Consider the following 21,578-nt stretch of genomic DNA (forward strand, 5'->3'; position numbering starts at 1 on the left):
CATATTCACATTACAGTTTGATGTCTGTGCTAGAAAAATGTTCAGACTAAGAATGAAACATTGCACAATTCTGGGAAACATCACTCACTCTGTGGTCTGGTGTGGATGGCATCGCCGACCGCTGCATAGTAACAGCCAGCCCACCCTAACCACGCTGGTTCTAACAACTTACGGTGCTTGATTAAGACCCTCTGGGTTTATGTGATAAACATATCATTCCTTCCTTGTTACCACTTTCTTAACTTTAAAATGGTCTAAAATGCCAAAGAATATTCTCTCTTAACTCAACAAATATTTATTTTGTTGAAATAAAACATAACCGCTGTATTTTTCATGTGATCCTGCCATGAATTAATTTTCTTCTTTATTAACTGAGTAGAATGAGCTCACGGCAACAGTGTCAAACAACACCTGATGACTAATGAAATGCCACCCTGAAGCCCCTAAAATGTGATCAACACCACAAAGACCCTAAGCCTTCACCCCATTCCTGACTCAAGAACAAAAGTCTAACATACAAGGTGGAAAAGGTGAGCAATCCATGGCATTTATAGAGTAACTCTATGATGGACTCCAACATGTAAACAAAACACACATTCATACTCATCCCCTAAATGTTAAAATGAGATTTAGCACAGCCAGGGAACAGAGTAAGCTGCTCAATCTCTTACTATATATCAGCATTTTCCAAGGAATATTAAAAGCGTTCCATGGTCAGTAAATCTGAAATGCCACAACTATTCATCTGGGAGCATCACCATGCATATTAGCCTATTAGGGCTCTGAGAGGTTACGTGGTAAAGAAACTGGTTTTGTTAACCCAGTTTTTCCCATACTTACTTGATCACAAAACCTGCTTTTTTGTTTTGTTTTGTGAAATATCAGTGATATGAAGAGTTTGGGAAATGCCACTCAAAGATTACCATGTGTACGTGTATTAATTGTTTGTTAACAATTAAAATATAACATCCAAAATTAAATAAGATTTGCTTGATGCTTGCAGAGTACTAAAGGAAACTGCAGTGCCTCAGGTTCAACAAATGTTGGCTGATAGCTTTACTTCCCAAAACGACAAGCAAAATACCATTAACTGTATATTCAGTAATGCTAAAAAATAAAGCACAAAAAGCCTGTTCTATGGTAGTGTCACTTAGCACATTAATTCTCATAAAGTGAATAAAAACATCAATATTTGGGCTGATAGCATTTTAAGTGCTCAGTAAGAACATATAGTGTAATTATTGATCAGAAAAACATCTAAATGTCTATGACTTCAGGAGCTCACAACCTTAATAATCTCTCCTCGTGTTACTGACTACATTGAGATAACCTACTAATACCCAAACAGTGGCACCTACTGAGGATTATTACAATACTTACCACATTACAAAAAGAATCCAGACCAATGCTACGTACATACTTAGTACATTCTGGATTAGACCAAGTAAAATTTAACAACAAGCTGAACAGCATTCTATAAAACAAAAACAAAAAGTCAGTTAGGCTAATTCTGTCTGTTTTTCTAAGCTATGGACTCATAGTGAGAAAGAAGATTGTCTTGGAACTTGATGACTGAATCATACCTGAAATCTTTAAAGTTCATCTACACTTACCTCAAAAGAAGTTCTTTGGGTAACTTTTTGTTAATAAGGCCTTCATCATTATTTGAGAAAACCTACAGAAAAAAAAAGGGGATATTATTAAAATGTTCCTCAATCAAAAAAAAAGGGGCTTCCCTGGTGGCGCAGTGCTTAAGAATCCACCTGCCAATACAGGGGACAATGAGTTCGATCCCTGGTCTTGAGAGATCCCACATGCTGTGGAGCAACTAAGCCCGTTAGCCACATCTACTGAACCTGTGCTCTAGAGCCCAAGAGCCGCAACTACTGGCCCCACGCGCCACAATTACTGAAGCCCGCGCACCCTAGAGCCCGCACACCGCAACTACTGAGCCCATGCATTACAACTACTGAAGCCTGTGTGCTCTAGGGCCCGCATGCAGAAACTACTGAGCCCGTGTGCCACAACTACCAAAGCTCGTGCACCTAGAGCCTGTGCCTCACAACAAGAGAAGCCACTGCAATGAGAAGATTGCACACCACAACTAGTGAAAGCCTGCGTGCAGCAACAAAGACCCAACACAGCCAAAAAAAAAACTGAAACAAAAAACAACTTAGGAATACATTTAACTAAAGAAGTGCCTGACATTATATATTGAAAACTTACACTAAACACTGTTGTGAGAAATTAAAGAAGGCTTGAATAAACTGAAACACATCCCATGTTCATGAATTGGAAGATTTAATAGCGTTAAGTTAGAAATGTTCCTCAGCTTTGTACTTATTCTGCTTGGGGTTTGCCAGCTATGTCCAGTCTGCTATTAGGCCCATCAAATGAATATTTAATGTCTGAGTCATACTTTCACTTCTAGCATTCCCAGTTCAGTCTTTTTATAGTCTTCCATCTTCCTGCTAAAATTTTCTAACTGTTCATCCATTCCAACTGTTCAACATCTGGACCATCACTGACTGTTTCTCTTAGCTCTTCTCCTGACCATGGGTCACATTTCTTTGTTTCTCTCCATGTCTCATAATTTGTTATTTCACACCAAATACTGTGCATAAAAAAATAATTAATTTACAAGGATCAATGAAACTAAGAGATGTTTCTCTGAAAAGAAAAAATTGACAGAGAAAGGGAGAGACTGGCCAAGATAGCAGAGTAGAAAGACACTGAGCTCACCTCCTCTCACGAGCATACCAAAATCACAACTATTTGCAGAACAACCATCAATGAAAAAGACCAGAATCTACCAGAAAAAGATCTTCTACAATTAAAGGAGGAACCACAACAAGATGGGTAGGAGAGGCAGACTCTCAATATAATCATGTCCCATACCACGGGGTGGGCAACCCACAAACTGGAGAATCATTATATTGCAGAGGTTCTCCCACAGGAGTGAGAGTTCTAAGCCCCACATCGGGCTCTGCAGCCCAGGAGTCAAGCACCAAGAAGACAAGCCCCCAGAGCATTTGGCTTTGAAGGTCAGCAGGGCTTAACTTTGGGAGGCTCAAAGGACTGGGGGAAACAGAGACCTGGCTCTTAAAAGGTGCACACAAAATCTGACATGTTCTAGAACCCAGGGCAAAAGCAGTAATTTGATAGGAGCCTGGGCCAGACCTACCTACTGGTCTAGGAGAGTATCCTTGGAGGAAGGTGGGGGGGAGCTGTGGCTCACCCTAGGGACACAGACACTGGCAGCAGCCAATCTTGGGAGCTCCTTCTACTGCGTGGACAATGGTGCTGCCAGGCACCACTGTGGAACCCTCCCTCTAGCTCATTAGCACCAAGACCTGGCCCATCCAACGGCCTGTAGGCACCAGTGCTGGGATGCCTCAGGCAAAGCAACTAATTGGATGGGGACACAACCCCACCTATCAGCAGACAGGCTGCCTAAAACTTCCTGAGCCCACACCTGCCTCTGAACATGGCCCTGCCCACCAGAGGGCTAGGACCCAGCTCCACCCACCAATGTGCAGGCACCAGCCCTGCCCTCCCAGAAGGCTGCTCTAGCCATTGGACGAGTCTCACCCACCAGGGGGCAGGCACCATACGTAAGAAAGGCACAATCCCACAGCCTGCAGACCCAGCCTGCCCACAGCAGGCCAGACCCTACCCTGGGACCAGCTGGGCCCCAATCCTTCCCACTAGCAGGCCAAAACAAGCTTCCCAACACCCTGGACCCCATACTCAACTGTGTCAGGAAACGCCCCCACCCCCCACCCCCACACACCAGTTATCTGACACCAGCTCTGTGATCCCTGGGCACTACAGCCAGACTCCAGGACCCAACTGTGACTGCTAGTAGTCCGGCATTAATCCCAAGACCTGGCTTCACCCATCAGTAGGTGGGCAACAGCCCCAAAGTTTTCTGGACCCTGATTCCACCCACCAGTGAGCCAGGACTAGCCCCAGGGCCCCCTGGGGTACAGCAGTCAGCTGCCTCGTGACTAGGCTCCACCAACCAGTAGCCAACAGCCTCCCAAAACACGGCCAAAGCATGGCCTGGCAACCAACCGGAGTAGGGGCCAACCAAGGCTACCAGACTGTCCACATAGTCAGCCTGCCACAACAGAAGGAAACATGCAGCCCTCATAGGGGGCACTGCTAGAACATACAGTTTGGCCATGATAGGGGACTGCACTGCTAGGGTGCATAGCACATCTCCTACAGAAGAATACTTCTCCAAGGTCAGGAAACATAATTAACCCACCAGATACATAAAAATACAAACAGCGGGGCTTCCCTGATGGCACAGTGGTTGAGAGTCTGCCTGCCGATGCAGGGGACATGGGTTCATGCCCCGGTCCGGGAAGATCCCACATGCCACAAAGCAGCTGGGCCCGTGAACCATGGCCGCTGAGCCTGCATGTCCGGAGCCTGTGCTCCTCAACGGGAGAGGCCACAACAGTGAGAGGTCTGTGTACCGCAAAAAAAAAAAAAAAAAAAAAACCCCAGCAACTTAGGCAAAATGAGGTGACAGAAGAACATGTTCTAAATGAAGGAACAAGATAAGACCCTAGAATAAGAACTTAGTGAAGTGGAGACACGCAATCTACCCAAGGAAGAGTCCAGGGTAATGATCATAAAGATGATCAAAGAACTCAGGACAAGAATGGATGCACAGAGTAAGAAGTTAAAAGTTTTTAACAAAGAGAAAACATAAAAAACAAGAGAAAGATGAAGAACACAATAACTGAAATAAAAAATATACTAGAAGGAATCTACAGTAGACTAAATGATACAGAAAAATGGATCAGCAAGCTGAGAGATGGAGTAGTAGAAATCACTGCCACTAAACAGAAAAAAGGAAAAAGAACAAACAGAAATGAGGACAGTTTAAGAGCCCTTTGGGACAATATCAAGTGCACAAATATTCACATTATAGGGGTCCCAGAAGGAGAAGAGAGATAAATAGGAGCTGAGAACATATTTGAAGAATTAACAGGTGAAAACTTCCCTAACCTGGAAAAGGAAATGGTCATCCAAGTCCAGGAAGGGCAGAGAGTTCCATACAAGATTAACCCAAAGAGTAACACACCAAGACACACTGTAATTAAAATGACAAAAAAATTAAAGAGAGAATCTTAAAAGCAGCAAGGGAAAAGCAACAAATAACATCCAAGGGAACTCCCATAAGCCTATCAGCTGATTTTTCAGCAGAAACCCTGCAGGCCAGAAGGGAGTGCCATGATATATTTTAAATGATGAAAGGGAAGAACTTGCAACCTACAACCAAGAAATACTCTACCCAGCAAGCCTCTCGTTCAGATTTGATAGAAAGATCGAAAACTTTACAAACAAGCAAAAGCTAAAAGAGTTCAGCATCATCAAATCAGCTTTACAATAAATATTAAAGGAACTTCTCCTGGTGAAAAAAGAAAAGGCCACAATGAGAAACATGAAAATTATGAAATGAAAAAGCTCATCAGTAAAGGCCAACACACAGTAAAGGTAGGGAATCATCCACGCATAAAGTGAGTAGGAAGGTTGAAAGACGAAGGTAGTAAAATAACTATCAAAATCACTTAAGCAGTTAAGGGATACATGAAACAATTAGACAAAAGATATAATATAAAAACAATAATCGTGAGGGGAGAAGAGTACAAAGACAGGGTTATTAAAACGCATTTGAAAGTAAGAGATCAGCAACTTAATCACATATATATAGATTGCTATATAAAAATCTCATGGTAACCACAAAACAAAAATCAAAAATAGATATACACACAAAAAAAGGAATTCAAATATAACACTAAAAATAGTCAAATCACAAGAGAAGAACAAAAGAAGAAGAAAAAGACAAAACAAACCCCAAACAACCAACAAAACGGCAACAAGAACATACATATCAGTAATTACCTTAACTGTAAACAGACTATATGTTCCAATCAAAAGACACAGCGTGGCTCAATGGATACAAAAACAAGACCCATATATATGCTGCCTACAAGAGACTCACTTCAGATCTAAAGACACAAAAGACTGAAAGTGAGGGGATGGAAAAGGTATTCCATGCAAATGGAAATCAAAAAAAAGCCAGAATAGCAATACTTTTATCAGATAAAACATACTTTAAAATAAAGACTGTTACAAAGATCAAGGGATCAATCCAAGAAGAAGACAGAACAATTGTAAATATATATGCACCCAACACAGGAGCACCTCAATATATAAGGCAAATATTAACGGACATAAAAAGAGAAATCAACAGTAACATAATAGTAGAGGAATTTAACACCTCACTTACATCAATGAACAGATCATCTAGATAGAAAATCAATAAGGAAACACTGGCCTGAAGTGACACATTAGACGAGATGGACTTAACTGATACATAAAAAGCATTCCATCCAGAAGCAGCAGAATACACATTCTTTTCAAGTGCACATGGAACATTCTCCAGGATAGATCACATGTTAGGCTTCAAAACAAGCCTCAGTAAATTTAAGAAAACTGAAATAATATCAAGTATCTTTTCCAACCACAACGCTATGAGACTACAAGGAAAAAAATGCAAAAAACACAAACACATGGAGGCTAAACAATATGCTACTAAACCACCAATGGATCATTAGAGAAATCAAAGAGGAAATCAAAAATACCTAGAGACAAATGAAAATGAAAACACGATGATCCAAAACCAATGGGATGCAGCAAAAACAGTTCTAAGAGGAGTTTACAGCAATACAAGTTTACCTCAGGAAACAAGAAAAATCTCAAACAACCTAAACTTACATCTAAAGGAACTAGAGAAAGAACAAACAAAACCCAAAGTTAGTAGAAGGAAAGAAATCATAAAGATCAGAGCAGAAATAAATGAAATAGAGACTAAAAAAATAGAAAAGATCAATGAAACTAAAAGTTGGTTCTTTGCAAAGATAAACAAAATCGATAAACCTTTAGCCAAATTTATCAAGAAAACCCAATGAAATCAGAGATGAAAAAGAAGTTACAAGTGACACCACAGAAATACAAAGGATCATAGACAACAGTGATCAAACAACTATATGCCAATAAAATGGACAGCTTAGAAGAAATGGACAAATTCTTAGAAATGTACAATCTCCCAAGATTGAACCAGGAAGAAATAGAAAATATGAACAGACCAATTACCAGTAATGGAATTGAATCAGTAATTTAAAAACTCCCAACAAAGAAAAGACCAGGACCAGATGGCTTCACAGGTGAATTCTACTAAACATTTACATAAGAGTTAACACCTATCCTTCTCAAACTATTCTCCCTCCCCAAAAAAAGAAACTGCAGAGGAAGGAACACTTCCAAATTCATTCTGTGAGGCCAGCATCACCCTGATACCAAAACCAAGGATATCACAAAAAAAGAAAATCACAGGCCAATATCACTGATGAACAAGATGCAAAAATCCTCAACACAATATTAGCAAACTGATCCCCACAATACATTAAAAGAATCATATGCCATAATCAAGTGGGATTTATCCCAGGGATGCAAGAATTTTTCAATATCTTCAAAATCAATGTGATACGCCACGTTAACAGACTGAAGAATAAAAACCATATGATTATTTCAACAGATGCAGAAAAAGCTTTTGACAATATTCGACACTGATTTATGATAAAAACTCTCTAGAAAGTGGGCCTAGAGGAAACATACATCAACATACTAAAGGCCATATATGACAAACCCACAGCTAACATCATACTCAATGGTGAGAAGCTGAAAGCATTTAGGTGGGTTAATTACATGCCCACTCTCACCACTTTTATTCAACAGAGTACTGGAAGTCCTAGCCACAGCAATCAGACAAGAAAAAGAAATAAATCCAAATTTGGAAAGGAAGAAGTAAAACTGTCACTGTTTGCATGATACTAAGTGTAGAAAATCCTAAAGATGCCACCAGAAACTACTACAGCTTATTAATGAATCTGGTAAAGTTGCAGGATACAAAACTGATATACAGAAATCTGTTGCATTTCTATGCATTGACAACAAACTGTAAGATACGGAAACAGGGACTTCCCTGGTGGCGCAGTGGATAGGAATCCACCCGTCAGTGCACGGGACATGGGTTCAATCCCTGGTCCAGGAAGATCCCACATGCCGCAGAGCAACTAAGCCCATGCACCACAACTACTGAGCCTGCATGCTGCAACTACTGAAATCCGCATACCTAGAGCCTGTGCTCCGCAACAAGAGAAGCCACTGCAACAAGAAACCCACGCACTGCAACAAGGAGTAGCCCCCACTCGCCACAACTAGAGAAAGTGCACGTGCAGCAATGAAGACCCAACACAGCCAAAAATAAATAAAATTAAATCTTATAAGAAAAAAAAAAGATAAGGAAACAATCTCATTTACCATCTCAATTAAAAAGAATAAAATAATTACAAATAAACCTACCTAAGGAGGTAAAAGACCTGTATTCAGAAAACTGTAAGACATTAAGACTATAAAACTATAAGGTGAAGAAACTGAAGATGACACAAACAGATGAAAAGATATACCTTGTATTGGAAAAATTAATATTGTTAAAGTGACCATACTACCCAAGGCAATCTATAGATTCAATGCAATCCCTATCAAAATATACCCAGGGCACTTTTCATAGAACTAGAACAAATAATCTCAAAAATTTGTATGGAAACAAAAAAGACCTCGAATAAATAAAACCATCTTGGGAAAGAAGAACAGAGCTGGAGGAATCATGCTCCCTGACTTCAGAGTATACTACAAAGCTAGAGTAATCAAAAAGTATGGTACTAGTAGAAAAACAGATACACAGATCAATGGAACAGAATAGACAGCCCAGAAGTAAACCCACACACTTATAGTTAATTAACTTATGACAAAGGAAGAAAGAATATACAATGGAGAAAAGACAGTCTCTTCAATAAATGGTGCTGGGAAAACTGGACAGCCACATGCAAGAGAATGAAACTGGATCCCTGTCTTATACCATACACAAAAATTAACTTAATATGGTTGACAGGCTTTCAATGTAAGATCTGAAAACATAACACTCCTAGAAAATAACAGGCTGTAAGCTCCTTGACATAAGTTATGGAGATGATTTTTTGGACCTGACACCAAAAGAAAAGGCAACAAAAGCAAAAATAAACAAGTTGGACTACATCAAACTAAAAAGCTTCTGCTCAGCAAAGCAAACCATCAACAAAATGAAAATATAACCTACTGAATGATTTTACAAATCATATATTTGATAAGAAGTTAATATCCAACAAGAAATCCAATTAAAAGATGGAGAAAGGATCTAAGTAGATATCTTTCCAAAGACATACAGATGGCCAACAAGTACATGAATAGGTGCTCAACATCACTAATCATCAGGGAAATACAAATCAAAACCACAATGAGATACCACCTCACACCTGTCAGAATGGCTATTACCAAAAAGACAACAAATAACAAGTATTAGTGAGAATGTGGAAAAAAGGGAACCCTTATGCACTGTTGGTAGGAATGTAAATTGATGCAGCCACTGTGGAAAACAGTTTGGAGGTTCCTCAACAAATTAAAAAACAGAACTACCATACGATCCAGGAATTCCACTTCAGGGTATTTTTCTGAAGAAAACAAAAACATTGTTTCAAAAGATATAGGCACTCCTATGTTCACTGAAGCATTATGTACAATAGCCAAGATATGGAAACGACTGAAATGTCTATCGATAAATGAATGGATAAAGAAAATATGGTAGATATATACAATGGAATATTATTCAACCATAAAAAAGAAGGAAAATTTTCACACTTGCAACAACATGGATGGACTTTGAGGGCATTATGCTAAGTGAAATAAGTCACACAATGAAAGACAAACACTTTGAAAGACAAATGATCTTATATGTGTAATCATAAAAAAAAAATGAGCTCATATATATACAGATTTATGGTTCCAGAGGTGGGGAATGGGAGGGTGGGCAAAATGGATGAAGGGGGTCAAAAGGTACAAACTTCCAGTTATAACATGAATAAGTCATAGGGATGTAATATACAGCATGGTAACTATAGTGATTAATACTGTATGGCATATTTGAAAGTGCTAGAAGAGTAAATCTTAAAAATTCTCCTCACAAGAAAAAAAATTCTCTAACTATGTATGGTGACAGATGTTAACTAGACTTATTGTGGTGATCACTGTACAATATATACAAATATCAAATCATTCTGTTGTACAGCTTAAACTAGTATGTTATATGTCAATTACACCTGAATTTTTTTAAAGCAATTTACCTCCATAAAGGGCAGTTCCTCCTTCAATTAGGTTGCTGGGGGGTGGGGGCGCGGGGGTGGGTATTGAATCCTTTTAATCTCTCGTTGACCTGGGTTTCAGATTTGTTGTAGCATTAGTCAGATTCAGTTCAAGAATGGTTTAAAATTTTTTTAGGGTGACATCAGAAGCTCACCTTCAAGAGAAGTTGGGATCTGAGCACTAGATCTCTTTGAGCTGTACAACCAGGCTGCTAGTGAGCACTCTCTGTTTTACATTCTGGCTACCAGCTGGGGAGTACTTTGCTCTGCAGAGGCACCCTCTACTGTCCATTCCTTAAGGAGCTCTCTCTCTGCCCTGTTACTCTAACTCCACCGTCTGAAAGCCTTTTGCCTTGTCCTGATTGAAAACCTGGATAGCCATAGAGGGACATTTCTTAGCTCTCCCCTGGGCCCCATCCATTGTGGCCCTGCCTTACATTTGGCGAAAGCCCCTAGCGCCTCAGAGAGGTTTCTGCTACTCTCCTGCCCTGCCCCAAGCCTTCAGAAGGCTCCGCCCACCACAAGGATGTTCTCAGCTCTCTTCCCTTGGCCCCAGCCTCCAGCACAGGTCTACATCCATGTACTCAGTGAAGGCCCATGGGAAAGAGAGGTAGGTGCAGCCTAGCTCTGCAGCTGGGGCTCCTCAGGGTTCCAAATGTCACTCCAGCCCCCATGCAGTAAAAGTTTGGCTGATTTCTCCAAGCTGTCTATAGCAGAGTCTTCTTCCTCCTGCTGTCCCCACCACGGATGAAAGTTACCTATGTGTCTCCTTTTTTCTGGGAAGGGCACATTACATCCTGGATTTTAATTCATTTAGATTTCTTTGTGTCCTCAGCTCTCTAGAGGGTTTTTAAAGAACTGTGATCTTCTAGCTTCTCTATCTTTTCCCACTGTTAGGGTAGAGACAGCAATGTCTAATTTTTGCAACTTTCCAAGTCCTAACAGAAAGTGGAAGTCTTTATTATCCATTCTGATAGAAGAAAAACAGACTTGGAGCAGATAAATGACTTGCCCAAGGTTTAGCATTAAAAACAAACAAGCAACAACCAAAAAAAAAAAAAAAAACCCAGAAAAACTACAGTATAAACTTGTATCTCCTGACTCCAAGTCTAGGGTTCTTTGTACTGCACAACAGGTAGTAAGGGCTATTTGACTCTGGGGAAGGCATTTAACCTCTCAGTATTTCTAATTTGTAAAATGAAAGGACTGTACTAGAGAAACTCAAAAGTCTCTTCCAAATCTAATTATTTCAAGATTCAATTAAGTTTGTGTTTTTAAAATATCCCACTGTTTCTGAAAACATAATTGTGTGGCTTTAGGTGCCTTTCAATTTTAGATGTCTAATAAGGGTCACAAATTTATCAAGTCCAAAACCAACTCCTTTCTTCATTCCTACTCTAAATTTACTCCTCCCATAGTCTTCATCTCAGCAAATGACAACCTGTTCCTATTGCTCAGGCTCAAATCACTGAACCATCCTTGACTTCCTTTTCTTTTCTATTCCACAGCCAATCCTATGGATGACTGCACCATAATAATGTCCTCTCTGGTCTCCTCTGTTCTTGTCCTTTCTCCCCTCCCTCCTACCCCACATGTATTTTCCACATAGCAGACAGAATGGTCCTTTTATAAAATATGTCATATTCTGTCATTCTTCTTAAACTTTACCAATCATTTCCCCTTCCCTCAAAGGAAAAGGCAAACTCCTTTAAATGGCTTATAAGTCCTAGGTGATCTGGTTTCACTGACTACCTTGGTCTTCCCTCTTGCCACGTCTTACTCCACTCCAGCCTCACTGTTTTCCTTGCTGTTTCTCCAACACACCAGGCAGTGCCCCAGGACCCTTACACTTGTGTCCTTTCCTGAAATGGTCTTTCTCTAGGCATTCCCATGACATATCCTCTGCTCAGATGTCACCTTATCAGAGAGGCCTTCCCTTCCACCTACATAAAAAGCAAATCCTCCCACTTCTCATCCACTCACCCATCCTGCAAAACTTCCTTTCTCTTACTCAGCTTTCTTTTTCTCCAAAGCACTCTTCACCACCTTATCTGTATGTTTATTATCTGTCTTCCCACTGCTAGAACATAAACTCCATGAGGGCAGAGGCTTCCCTGTTTCATTCACTACTGGATACCCACTACCTAAAACAGTGACTGGCATATAGTGGGACAAACATTTGCTGGCTAGAAAACCATGAGACAGAAAATTTAATAGAAAGACACAATTACACGGGCAGCACTGAGAACTGGAAAAGCTGGGTTTGAACCATGAGTGTGACCCCACAAAAGTTTTCCCAATGACTGCCCTGTTCTGCTTCCCCAGACCCCTCTGCTCCAACCACCCCAGTGCTGGAAGTGGCAGTGGCTGAGGTAGACACTACACAGGGTAGAGGTGAGACACAAAATGAGGCAGGGAAGGCAGAAGTAAAAGTGTAGCCCAACCTATGGCTGCCCATATCTGAGCTTTGGTGGGCTGTACTGTTATTAAAAAAAAAAAAAAAAACCCAAGTAAATTCTTCAGGATGTCATTACACAACATCATAATAGAGAGTCTGTCATAAAAGAAAAAGAGCTTGCTGGCTCAGCTGACAAGACACCAAGACTCTTATTCTTGGGGTAGTATGTTCATGCCAGGCACTGGGTACAATCTTTAGTTTGGGAAGAAGCCATGGTGCAATGGTTAAGACATCAGACTTTGGAGGCAGACTAGCTGAGTTCAAATCCTGGCTCTGCCACTCACCAACTATGTGACCCTGAGCAAACTGCCTAATCAACTAGGCCTGTTAAGTGGGTACAATGATGTTAATCTCATAGCGATGTTAGAAGGGTTAAATGAGATAAACGTGAAGTGATCAGCCTAAAACTGGGCACAGTGGAACGGCTCCATGAAAGCGAGTTATTGTTATAATTACTAAAAATTATGTGTCCCCACCCCAGTGCAGCCAAAAGTGAGACCAAATTTTGACAAGAGTAGAAAAATTAATACATAGAGAAACGTCTTGTAATATCTATTAACACAGATCTCATTATATAATCCCTCTTAACTATACCATGTGATGGCAAAGAGACCAAAACTGCCTGTAAAATAAAATATATTTTATTGTGCTTCTCAACTCCTCTGAGAAGTCCTAACCACAGGCAAATACAGAAAGGAAAGGCCAAAATAGGGAGAAAATCCAAATAAAATGAATTAAAATGGGAAAACTGTATGATACGTTATTTTATTATTTCCAAAAATAAATCTGCCTTACAAGCTAAAGTGGTAAGCAATAACAAAAACCTGATGACAAGAGGTATCCCAACATATATTTTAATCCATACGAATTAAAGTTTAAATAGTTATTTGATGTCTTTTTATAAAGTTTTAGCATATACAACTAAAATAAATGTGAAATTTTTTATTAGGAAAAATCTCAGAAAATAAAATTTTACTTTTAAAAATAGTTTCATCACCCAATTCTAAATGGCTTTACATTAAAAGCTGGTCTTATAAATCATACCAATGCTTTCTTAGGTCAGTCTCCCGAGGCAATAGAAATAAAAACAAAAATAAACAAATGGGACCTAATAAACTTACAAGCTTTTACACAGCAAAGGAAACCATAAGAAAAAAAAAAGAAAGAAAGAAAAGAAAAGACAACCTACGGAATGGGAGAAAATATTCGCAAATGATGAGACCAACAAGGGCTTAATCTCCAAAATATACAAACGGCTCATACAACTCAACAACAAAAAAACAAACAACGCAATCGAAAAATGGGCAGAAGGGGACTTCCCTGGCAGTCCAGTGGTTGAGACTTCACCTTCTAATGCAGGGAGTACGGGTTTGATCCCTGGTCAGGGAGCTACAATTCCCACATGCCTCGTGGGCAAAAAAACAAAACATAAAACAGAAGCAATATTGTAGCAAATTCAATAAAGACTTTAAAAAATGGTCCACATCAAAAAAATCTTTTTTAAAAAAAGACAAATGGGCAGAAAACCTTAATACAGGGGTCCCCAACCCCCGGGCCGCGGACAACTACAGGTCCGTGGCCTGTTAGGAACGGGGCCACACAGCAGGTGGTGAGCAGCGGGCAAGTGAGCGAAGCTTCATATGCCGCTAACCATCACTCGCATTACCGCCTGAACCATCATATCCCACTGCACCCCCCACCCCAGTGGAAAAACTGTCTTCCATGAAACCGGTCCCTGGTGCCAAAAAGGTTGGGGACCACTGCCTTAATAGACATTCCTCCAAAGAAGACATACAGATGGCCAGTAGGCACATGGAAAGATGCTCAACATCACTAATCATTAGATAAATGCAAATCAAAACTACAGTGAGGTACCACCTGACACCGCTCAGAATGGCCATCATTAAAAAGTCTACAAATAACACGTGCTAGAGAGGGTGTGGAGAAAAGGGAACCCTCCTACACTGTCGGTGGGAAAGTAAGTTGGTGCAGCCATTGTGGAAAATAGTATGGAGGTTCCTCAGAAAACTAAAAATCGAATTACCATATGATCCAGCAATCCCACTCCTGGGCATATACCCAGAGAAAACTATAATTCAAAAAGATACATGCACCCCTATGTTCATAGCAGCACTACTCACAATAGCCAAGACATGGAAACAACCTAAATGTCCACTGACGGATGAATGGATAAAGAAGATGTGGTACATATACACAATGGAATACTACTTACTCAGCATAAACAACAATGAAATAGGGCTTCCCTGGTGGTGCAGTGGTTGAGAGTCCACCTGCCGATGCAGGGGACACGGGTTCATGCCCCGGTCTGGGAAGATCCCACATGTCGCGGAGCGGCTGGGCCCATGAGCCATGGCCGCTGAGCCTGCGCATCCGGAGCCTGTGCTCCGCAACGGGAGAGGCCGCGACAGTGAGAGGCCCGCGTACCGCAAAAAAAAAAAAAAAAAAAAGAATGAAATAATGCCATTTGCAGCAACATGGATACAACCAAAGATTATCATGCTAAATGAAGTCAGAAAGAGAAAGACAAATACCATATGATATCATTTATATGTGGAATCTACAACATGACACAAGTGAACCTATCTATAAAACAGAAACAGACTCACAGACATAGAGAACAGACTTGTGGCTGCCAGCGGGGAGGGGGTTAGGGGAGGGATGGAGTGGGAGTTTGGGGTTAGCAGATGCAAACTATTATATATAGAATGGATAAACAACAAGGTCCTACTGTATAGCACAGGGAACTATATCCAATCTCCTGGGATAAATCATAATAGAAAAGAATATTTAAAAAAAAGAATGTTTGTATGTGTATAACTGAGTCACTCTGCTGTACAGCAGAGACTGGCACCACATTGCAAATCAACTACATGTCAATAAAATTTAAAAAAAAAAAAAGCTGGTCTTTGTGATTCACAAAAGCAGGTGCCAATTCCTGAGCACAAACTGAAATGACAGGAGAAACTTTAAATGCTATTACAGCCATGAGTATGAACCCTAATCCAATAATCTGTCTTCACTGATGCCTCTTCATCTCATCTGTGTGAAAGAGGAGAGGAGAGAAGGTTAGGAGTGCCTACTCTGTTCTACAGCGTCCAGTCCAGTGCCAAGAACAACAAAATACAAGTAAGTGTTTGTATACATAAGTGCTCAAAACATTAAAATCCAAGTAAGAGAGAAAACTAATTTCATAACATATAAATAGCATATACATTGAGGAACATATAACGATACACTATACATTATAATCCAAAACCATAAGCAGGTTCTTTTTTTTAATTAATTAATTTACTTATTTATGGCTGCACTGAGTCTTTGTTGCTGCACACAGGCTTTCTCTAGTTGTGTCGAGCGGTGGCTACTCTTCGTTGTGGAGCACGGGCTCTAGGAACACGGGCTTCAGTAGTTGTGGTAACGCAGGCTCAGTAGCTGTGGCACACGGGCTTAGTTGCTGTGGGATCTTCCCGGACCAGGGCTCGAACCCGTGTCCCCTTCACTAGCAGGTAGATTCTTAACCACTGCGCCACCAGGGAAGTCCCATAAGCAGGTTCTGAGACAAGACGCCTGGTTTTGAAATCTGGCTGGGTGACTGGGGCAAGTTACTTTACCTCTCTGTGCCTCAATTTCCTCACCTCTCAAATGGGGAAAGGTATTCTCCTCATAAGGTGGTTGTGATGGTTAATTAAGACACGTAAGGTGCTTATAAAAATGTCTCACATAAAATGCACACAATAAATGTCAGCTCTCATTATTATTTAAAGGCAATAGAAACAAGTGGCTTAATTGAAGAAACTTTCATTGAGAAATAGCTAAGCAGAGTTCCAAAATTCATGTGCAAAGTCATAAATATCAAATGCTAAAGCTGTGTGTTTAGATTCAAGCATTTAATGAAGGGTTATGTTATGATCTCGAATACAGTTTGGGGGACTACAGAAGCAGCCTCCTCATCCCCACTGCTATACCAGCCATTCCCCTTTTCCCCTGGAGCCCTGACATCATCTTACACCCAATTAAATCCCTTCCATGAATTAAATTCTTAATGCTTAAAGATATACAAAAAGCAAAGCATTTCTAAGTTTAGCAAAGCAACCACTAGTACATAAGTACAATAAAATGCTTTTATTTTAGAGTAAATAAAACTCTAAAATTTACAATAGTGAATCAAGGTGGACTGTGGGTCAGGATGCAAGGGGTAGACAAAGGAGAAGAAAAGGAAAATGGACAACAGGAGGAATATGAGACTTCAGAGAGAAAGCTGTGAATATGTAACTCCTGAATATTCTTTTTCTCCTTCCTATAATCATAAGGGCTTTTCACACAGATAACATGTAAAAAGCAAGGCACTGCAACATTTAAAACAGATTTTTGTAAAATTCATTTCCTGAAACTCTTGCTGGCTCCATTAATTTTCACTTAAAGCAATTCAGAATTTGAAAGAAACATACACAAAATAAAGAAGGCACTGCTGTTAATTTGTGGGTGATTTTTTTTCCTGCTATCAACAGGCCACACACCTGGCGGTTGTTTTTCCAGAGTCAATGAGACACAGATCATCCACATTCCCTTACTACCTTAATTATTAAGAAAACACAGAGCTAGCCAGGATTCCAATGGGCAGTTTCTCTCTCCAGAAGGCTGACTGCCACTTGGGGAGCACCCTGCATCCTCAGCTTATTAGCTCTTCCACTAACCCCTGCAGATAAGGAGCAAATCTACACGGAATTACGAACAGTTACAGAAACTGTTTCTCGAACTAGGCATTTTCTTATTCCCCACCCCCACTCCCTCTCAAATATTCTATACCAAAGGTGTGTCCCCAAGCAGAGAATCCAGCCCCTCTCTTCTTTCACACCCTTTGGAGGCTTCTGGAGAATTCACACATCTGGTTGGCAATTCCCTGAATCCTGCCTATTCAAGCCAATATCTGAGCTGAGTCTTCAGGTTAGGTTTTTAAAAAACGTGCTTAATGGGGACCAGGTGGGAATGTCCATTCACTCTCAAGTTTATGGAATAAAGGTAATGAGTTAAGACGTTTACCACGCACTAATTATGAATTGAATCCCTGAGTAAGGGTGCTGCATGCACGAAAAAACTCCAGCTTAATGTCCCCATTTTTAAAAAGGAGGGAGGAATCTCCCAAATTACACATTTAAATTTCCACATGCTAAAAACCCTGTCAGAATGAATTTCAAAGAAATACCTATTTGTATATTACTAACATAACTGCATAGAAACAAGACAGGAAGCACGTAGACTACAATATAGCGTTGGTATGAATATATATGGCATATGATACTCATACATATCCTTTTTTATTTTTTTCTAACCACACCCTCTCTGAGTGGCTTCCTAGGCTCGCCGGGGCCAAACAGCGTCACGCTGTCCGGCGACCGGCCGGTTGGGGGTCCCAGCCAGGCACTCAAAGGTGAGAACGCGGCCCTGGGCAGCGGGCGGGCGCTCCGGCTCTCCAAGGGGTCCCCCTCCCGCGGGTCCGCCCAGTCCTGCCCTGCTCGGGAGCCCCGCAGGCCGCAGCCCGGCCTCTCTGCGACCCCGGCGCCGCCCGCCCCAGCCCAGAAGGCGGCCGCCCTGCGACGCAGCCCGGGCGGGGAAGGGCCAGGCGGCCGGGCTGCGAGGGCCCCAAACTCACCATGGCCGAAGAGCCACAGGCGCGCCCACAGCCCAGAGTCACACGGCGCCGGCAACGCCCGTTGTCCTGGTGACGCCAACTGGGCGCCCCGCCCCGTCCCCTAGGTGGGCTCAGAGGCGGCCATTGGCTGCCGGACAGCACATGACGCGCAGGGGCGGTGCCCTTTGGACCGCCCCCCGCCCCCCACGATTCGGCTCTTGGGCGGGGCCTCTTTGGCTTTCCGCCTTTGCATCTGTCCCTCATCACCCTGATCACCTTGACATCCTTCACCTGACAGATGACCCGGACCTGATGGGAAAGGCCTTTATGGACTTACCTTATTTAAGAAACCTTATTTAAGTTACCTTTATTACACAGGTAACACATGATTATTTGAGACATTTTATTTATCTATTTAAATTTATTTATTTATTTATTTTTGGCTGCGTTGGGTCTTCGTGCTGCACGCGGGCTTTCTCTAGTTGCGGTGAGCCGGGGCTACTCTTTGTTGTGGTGCACAGGCTTCTCACTGCGGTGGCTTCTCTCGTTACAGAGCACGGGCTCTAGGCGCACAGGCTTCAGTAGTTGTGGCACGTGGGCTCAGTAGTTGTGGCTCACGGGTTCAGTAGTTGTGGCTCACGGGCTCTAGAGCACAGGCTCAGTAGCTGTGGCGCACGGGCTTAGTTGCTCCGCGGCATGTGGGATCTTCCCAGACCAGGGCTCGAACCTGTGTCCCCTGCACTAGCAGGCAGATTCTTAACCTGTGTGCCACCGGGGAAGTCCTGGAGACATTTTAAACAATAACGAATTAAAAAGAATAAAACCACACCAAATCTCAGCACTTGATATAACCACTGCTTATATTTTAGTCTATCTGCTTCCAAGCCCGCAACAAAATGTATATTATTATAATACGTTGTATTCTTGGAAATGGAAGCAAACAATACGCACTTTTATTATCTACTTTTTTCAATTTAAAAATTATCCTTGGGCTTCCCTGGTGGCGCAGTGGTTGAGAGTCCGCCTGCCGATGCAGGGGACACGGGTTCATGCCCCGGTCCGGGAAGATCCCACATGCCGCGGAGCGGCTGGGCCCATGAGCCATGGCCGCTGAGCCTGCACGTCCTGAGCCTGTGCTCCGCAACGGGAGAGGCCACAACAGTGAGAGGCCCGCGTACCGCAAAAAAAAAAAAAAAAAAAGTATCCTTGCATGCCAATTCATGTCATAGCATTGTATGTATATACTCTAATTTATTAAATCATTCAACAACTTGTTGGATGTTTTTAATATGGTTGACAGGAACTTTAGATATCCTCAAATCCAGCCCATTAAATCTATGAAGAGACATACTCAACAGCGGATCTGTCATCTTCCCTTGAATGTCTAATAGACATCCCACACTTAAATATAGCCCCAATAAGATTTTTGATCCAAGTTTCTTACTCTCCCTAAACAAATGGACAACTGTAGCCCTCAACAATCAACACCAGAAAGCCCTGTGAAGAGGAAGAGAATTTGTAGTGATAGAAAGTAGATTACTGGTTGTTCACAGCTGGGTTAGGAGTGGTGGAGGAAGAGATAATAACTAAAGGGTACGAGGTTTCTTTTTGAGGTGATGAAAGTGTTCTAAAGTTGACTGTGGGGGCTTCCCTGGTGGCGCAGTGGTTAAGAATCCGCCTGCCAATGCAGGTGACACGGGTTCGAGCCCTGGTCCGGGAAGATCCCACATGCCACGGAGCAACTAAGCCCGTGCGCCACAACTAGTGAGCCTGCGCTCTAGAGCCCGCGAATCACAACTACTGAAGCCCGTGTGCCACAACTACTGAAGCCCACGCGCCTAGAGCCTGTGCTCTGCAACAAGACAAGCCACCACAATGAGAAGCCTGCGCCCCACAACAAAGAGTATCCCCTGCTCACTGCAACTAGAGAAAGCCCACGTGCAGCAGTGAAGACCCACTGCAGCCAAAAATTAAATAAATTTAAAGTTGACTGTGGTGATGGTTGCACACATCTATGAATATACTAAAAACCACTGCGTTGTACAGTTTGTGTGAAATGCATAGTATGTGACTTATATTTCAATAAAGCTGTGTGGTTTTTTGTTTTGTTTTTATACATTTTTTAATTTATTTATTTATTTTAGGCTGAGTTGGGCCTTTGTTGCTGCATGCAGTCTTTCTCTAGTTGTGGCGAGTGGGGGCTACTCTTCATTGCAGTGTGCGGGCTTCTCATTGTGGTGGCTTCTCTTGTTGCAGAGCACCAGCTCTAGGCACACGGACTTCAGTTTTTGTGGCACGCGGGCTCAGTAGTTGTGGCTTGTGGGCTCTAGAGTGCAGGCTCAGTAGTTGTGGCACACAGGCTTAGTTGCTCCGCAGCATGTGGGATCTTCCCGGACCAGGGCTCGAACCCATGTCCCCTGCATTGGCAGGCGGATTCTTTTTTTTTTTTTTTAACATCTTTATTGGAGTATAATTGCTTTACAATGGTATGTTAGTTTCAGCTTCACAACAAAATGAATCAGTTATATATATACATATATTCCCATATCTCTTCCGCTTGCGTCTCCCTCCCTCCCACCCTCCCTATCCCACCCCTCCAGGCGGTCACAAAGCACCGAGCTGATCTCCCTGTGCTATGCGGCTGCTTCCCACTAGCTATCTACCTTACGTTTGGTAGTGTATATATGTCCATGCCTCTTTATCGCTTTGTCACCGTTTACCCTTCCCCCTCCCCATAGCCTCAAGTCCATTCTCTAGTAAGTCTGTGTCTTTATTCCTGTTTCACCCCTAGGTTTTTCATGACATGTTTTTTTTTCTTAAATTCCATATATATGTGTTAGCATACGGTATTTGTCTCTCTCTTTCTGACTTACTTCACTCTGTATGACAGACTCTAGGTCTATCCACCTCATTACAAATAGCTCAATTTCGTCTCTTTTTATGGCTGAGTAATATTCCATTGTATATATGTGCCACATCTTCTTTATCCATTCATCCGATGATGGACACTTAGGTTGTTTCCATCTCTGGGCTATTGTAAATAGAGCTGCAATGAACATTTTGGTACATGACTCTTTTTGAATTTTGGTTTTCTCAGGGTATATGCCCAGTAGTGGGATTGCTGGGTCATATGGTAGTTCTATTTGTAGCTTTTTAA

General features: G+C 41.8%; 1 protein-coding gene across 1 annotated transcript in view; it reads right to left on the minus strand.

The window, feature by feature from the left end:
- The window catches only part of FBXL2 (F-box and leucine rich repeat protein 2), a 78,946-nt gene extending 60,464 nt beyond the window's left edge, over positions 1-18,482 (minus strand). The window contains exons 1-2 of the mRNA XM_060162452.1: positions 18,443-18,482; positions 1,614-1,675 (exon numbers count right to left, since the gene is read on the minus strand). Coding sequence (XP_060018435.1) covers positions 1,614-1,675; positions 18,443-18,445 — 65 coding nt within the window. The 5' untranslated portion in view covers positions 18,446-18,482. The remainder of the gene's footprint in view (positions 1-1,613; positions 1,676-18,442) is intronic.
- Positions 18,483-21,578: the final 3,096 nt, after the last annotated feature.

Source organism: Lagenorhynchus albirostris, chromosome 10, assembly GCF_949774975.1.
Source record: "Lagenorhynchus albirostris chromosome 10, mLagAlb1.1, whole genome shotgun sequence".
Taxonomy (NCBI): Eukaryota; Metazoa; Chordata; class Mammalia; order Artiodactyla; family Delphinidae; genus Lagenorhynchus; species Lagenorhynchus albirostris.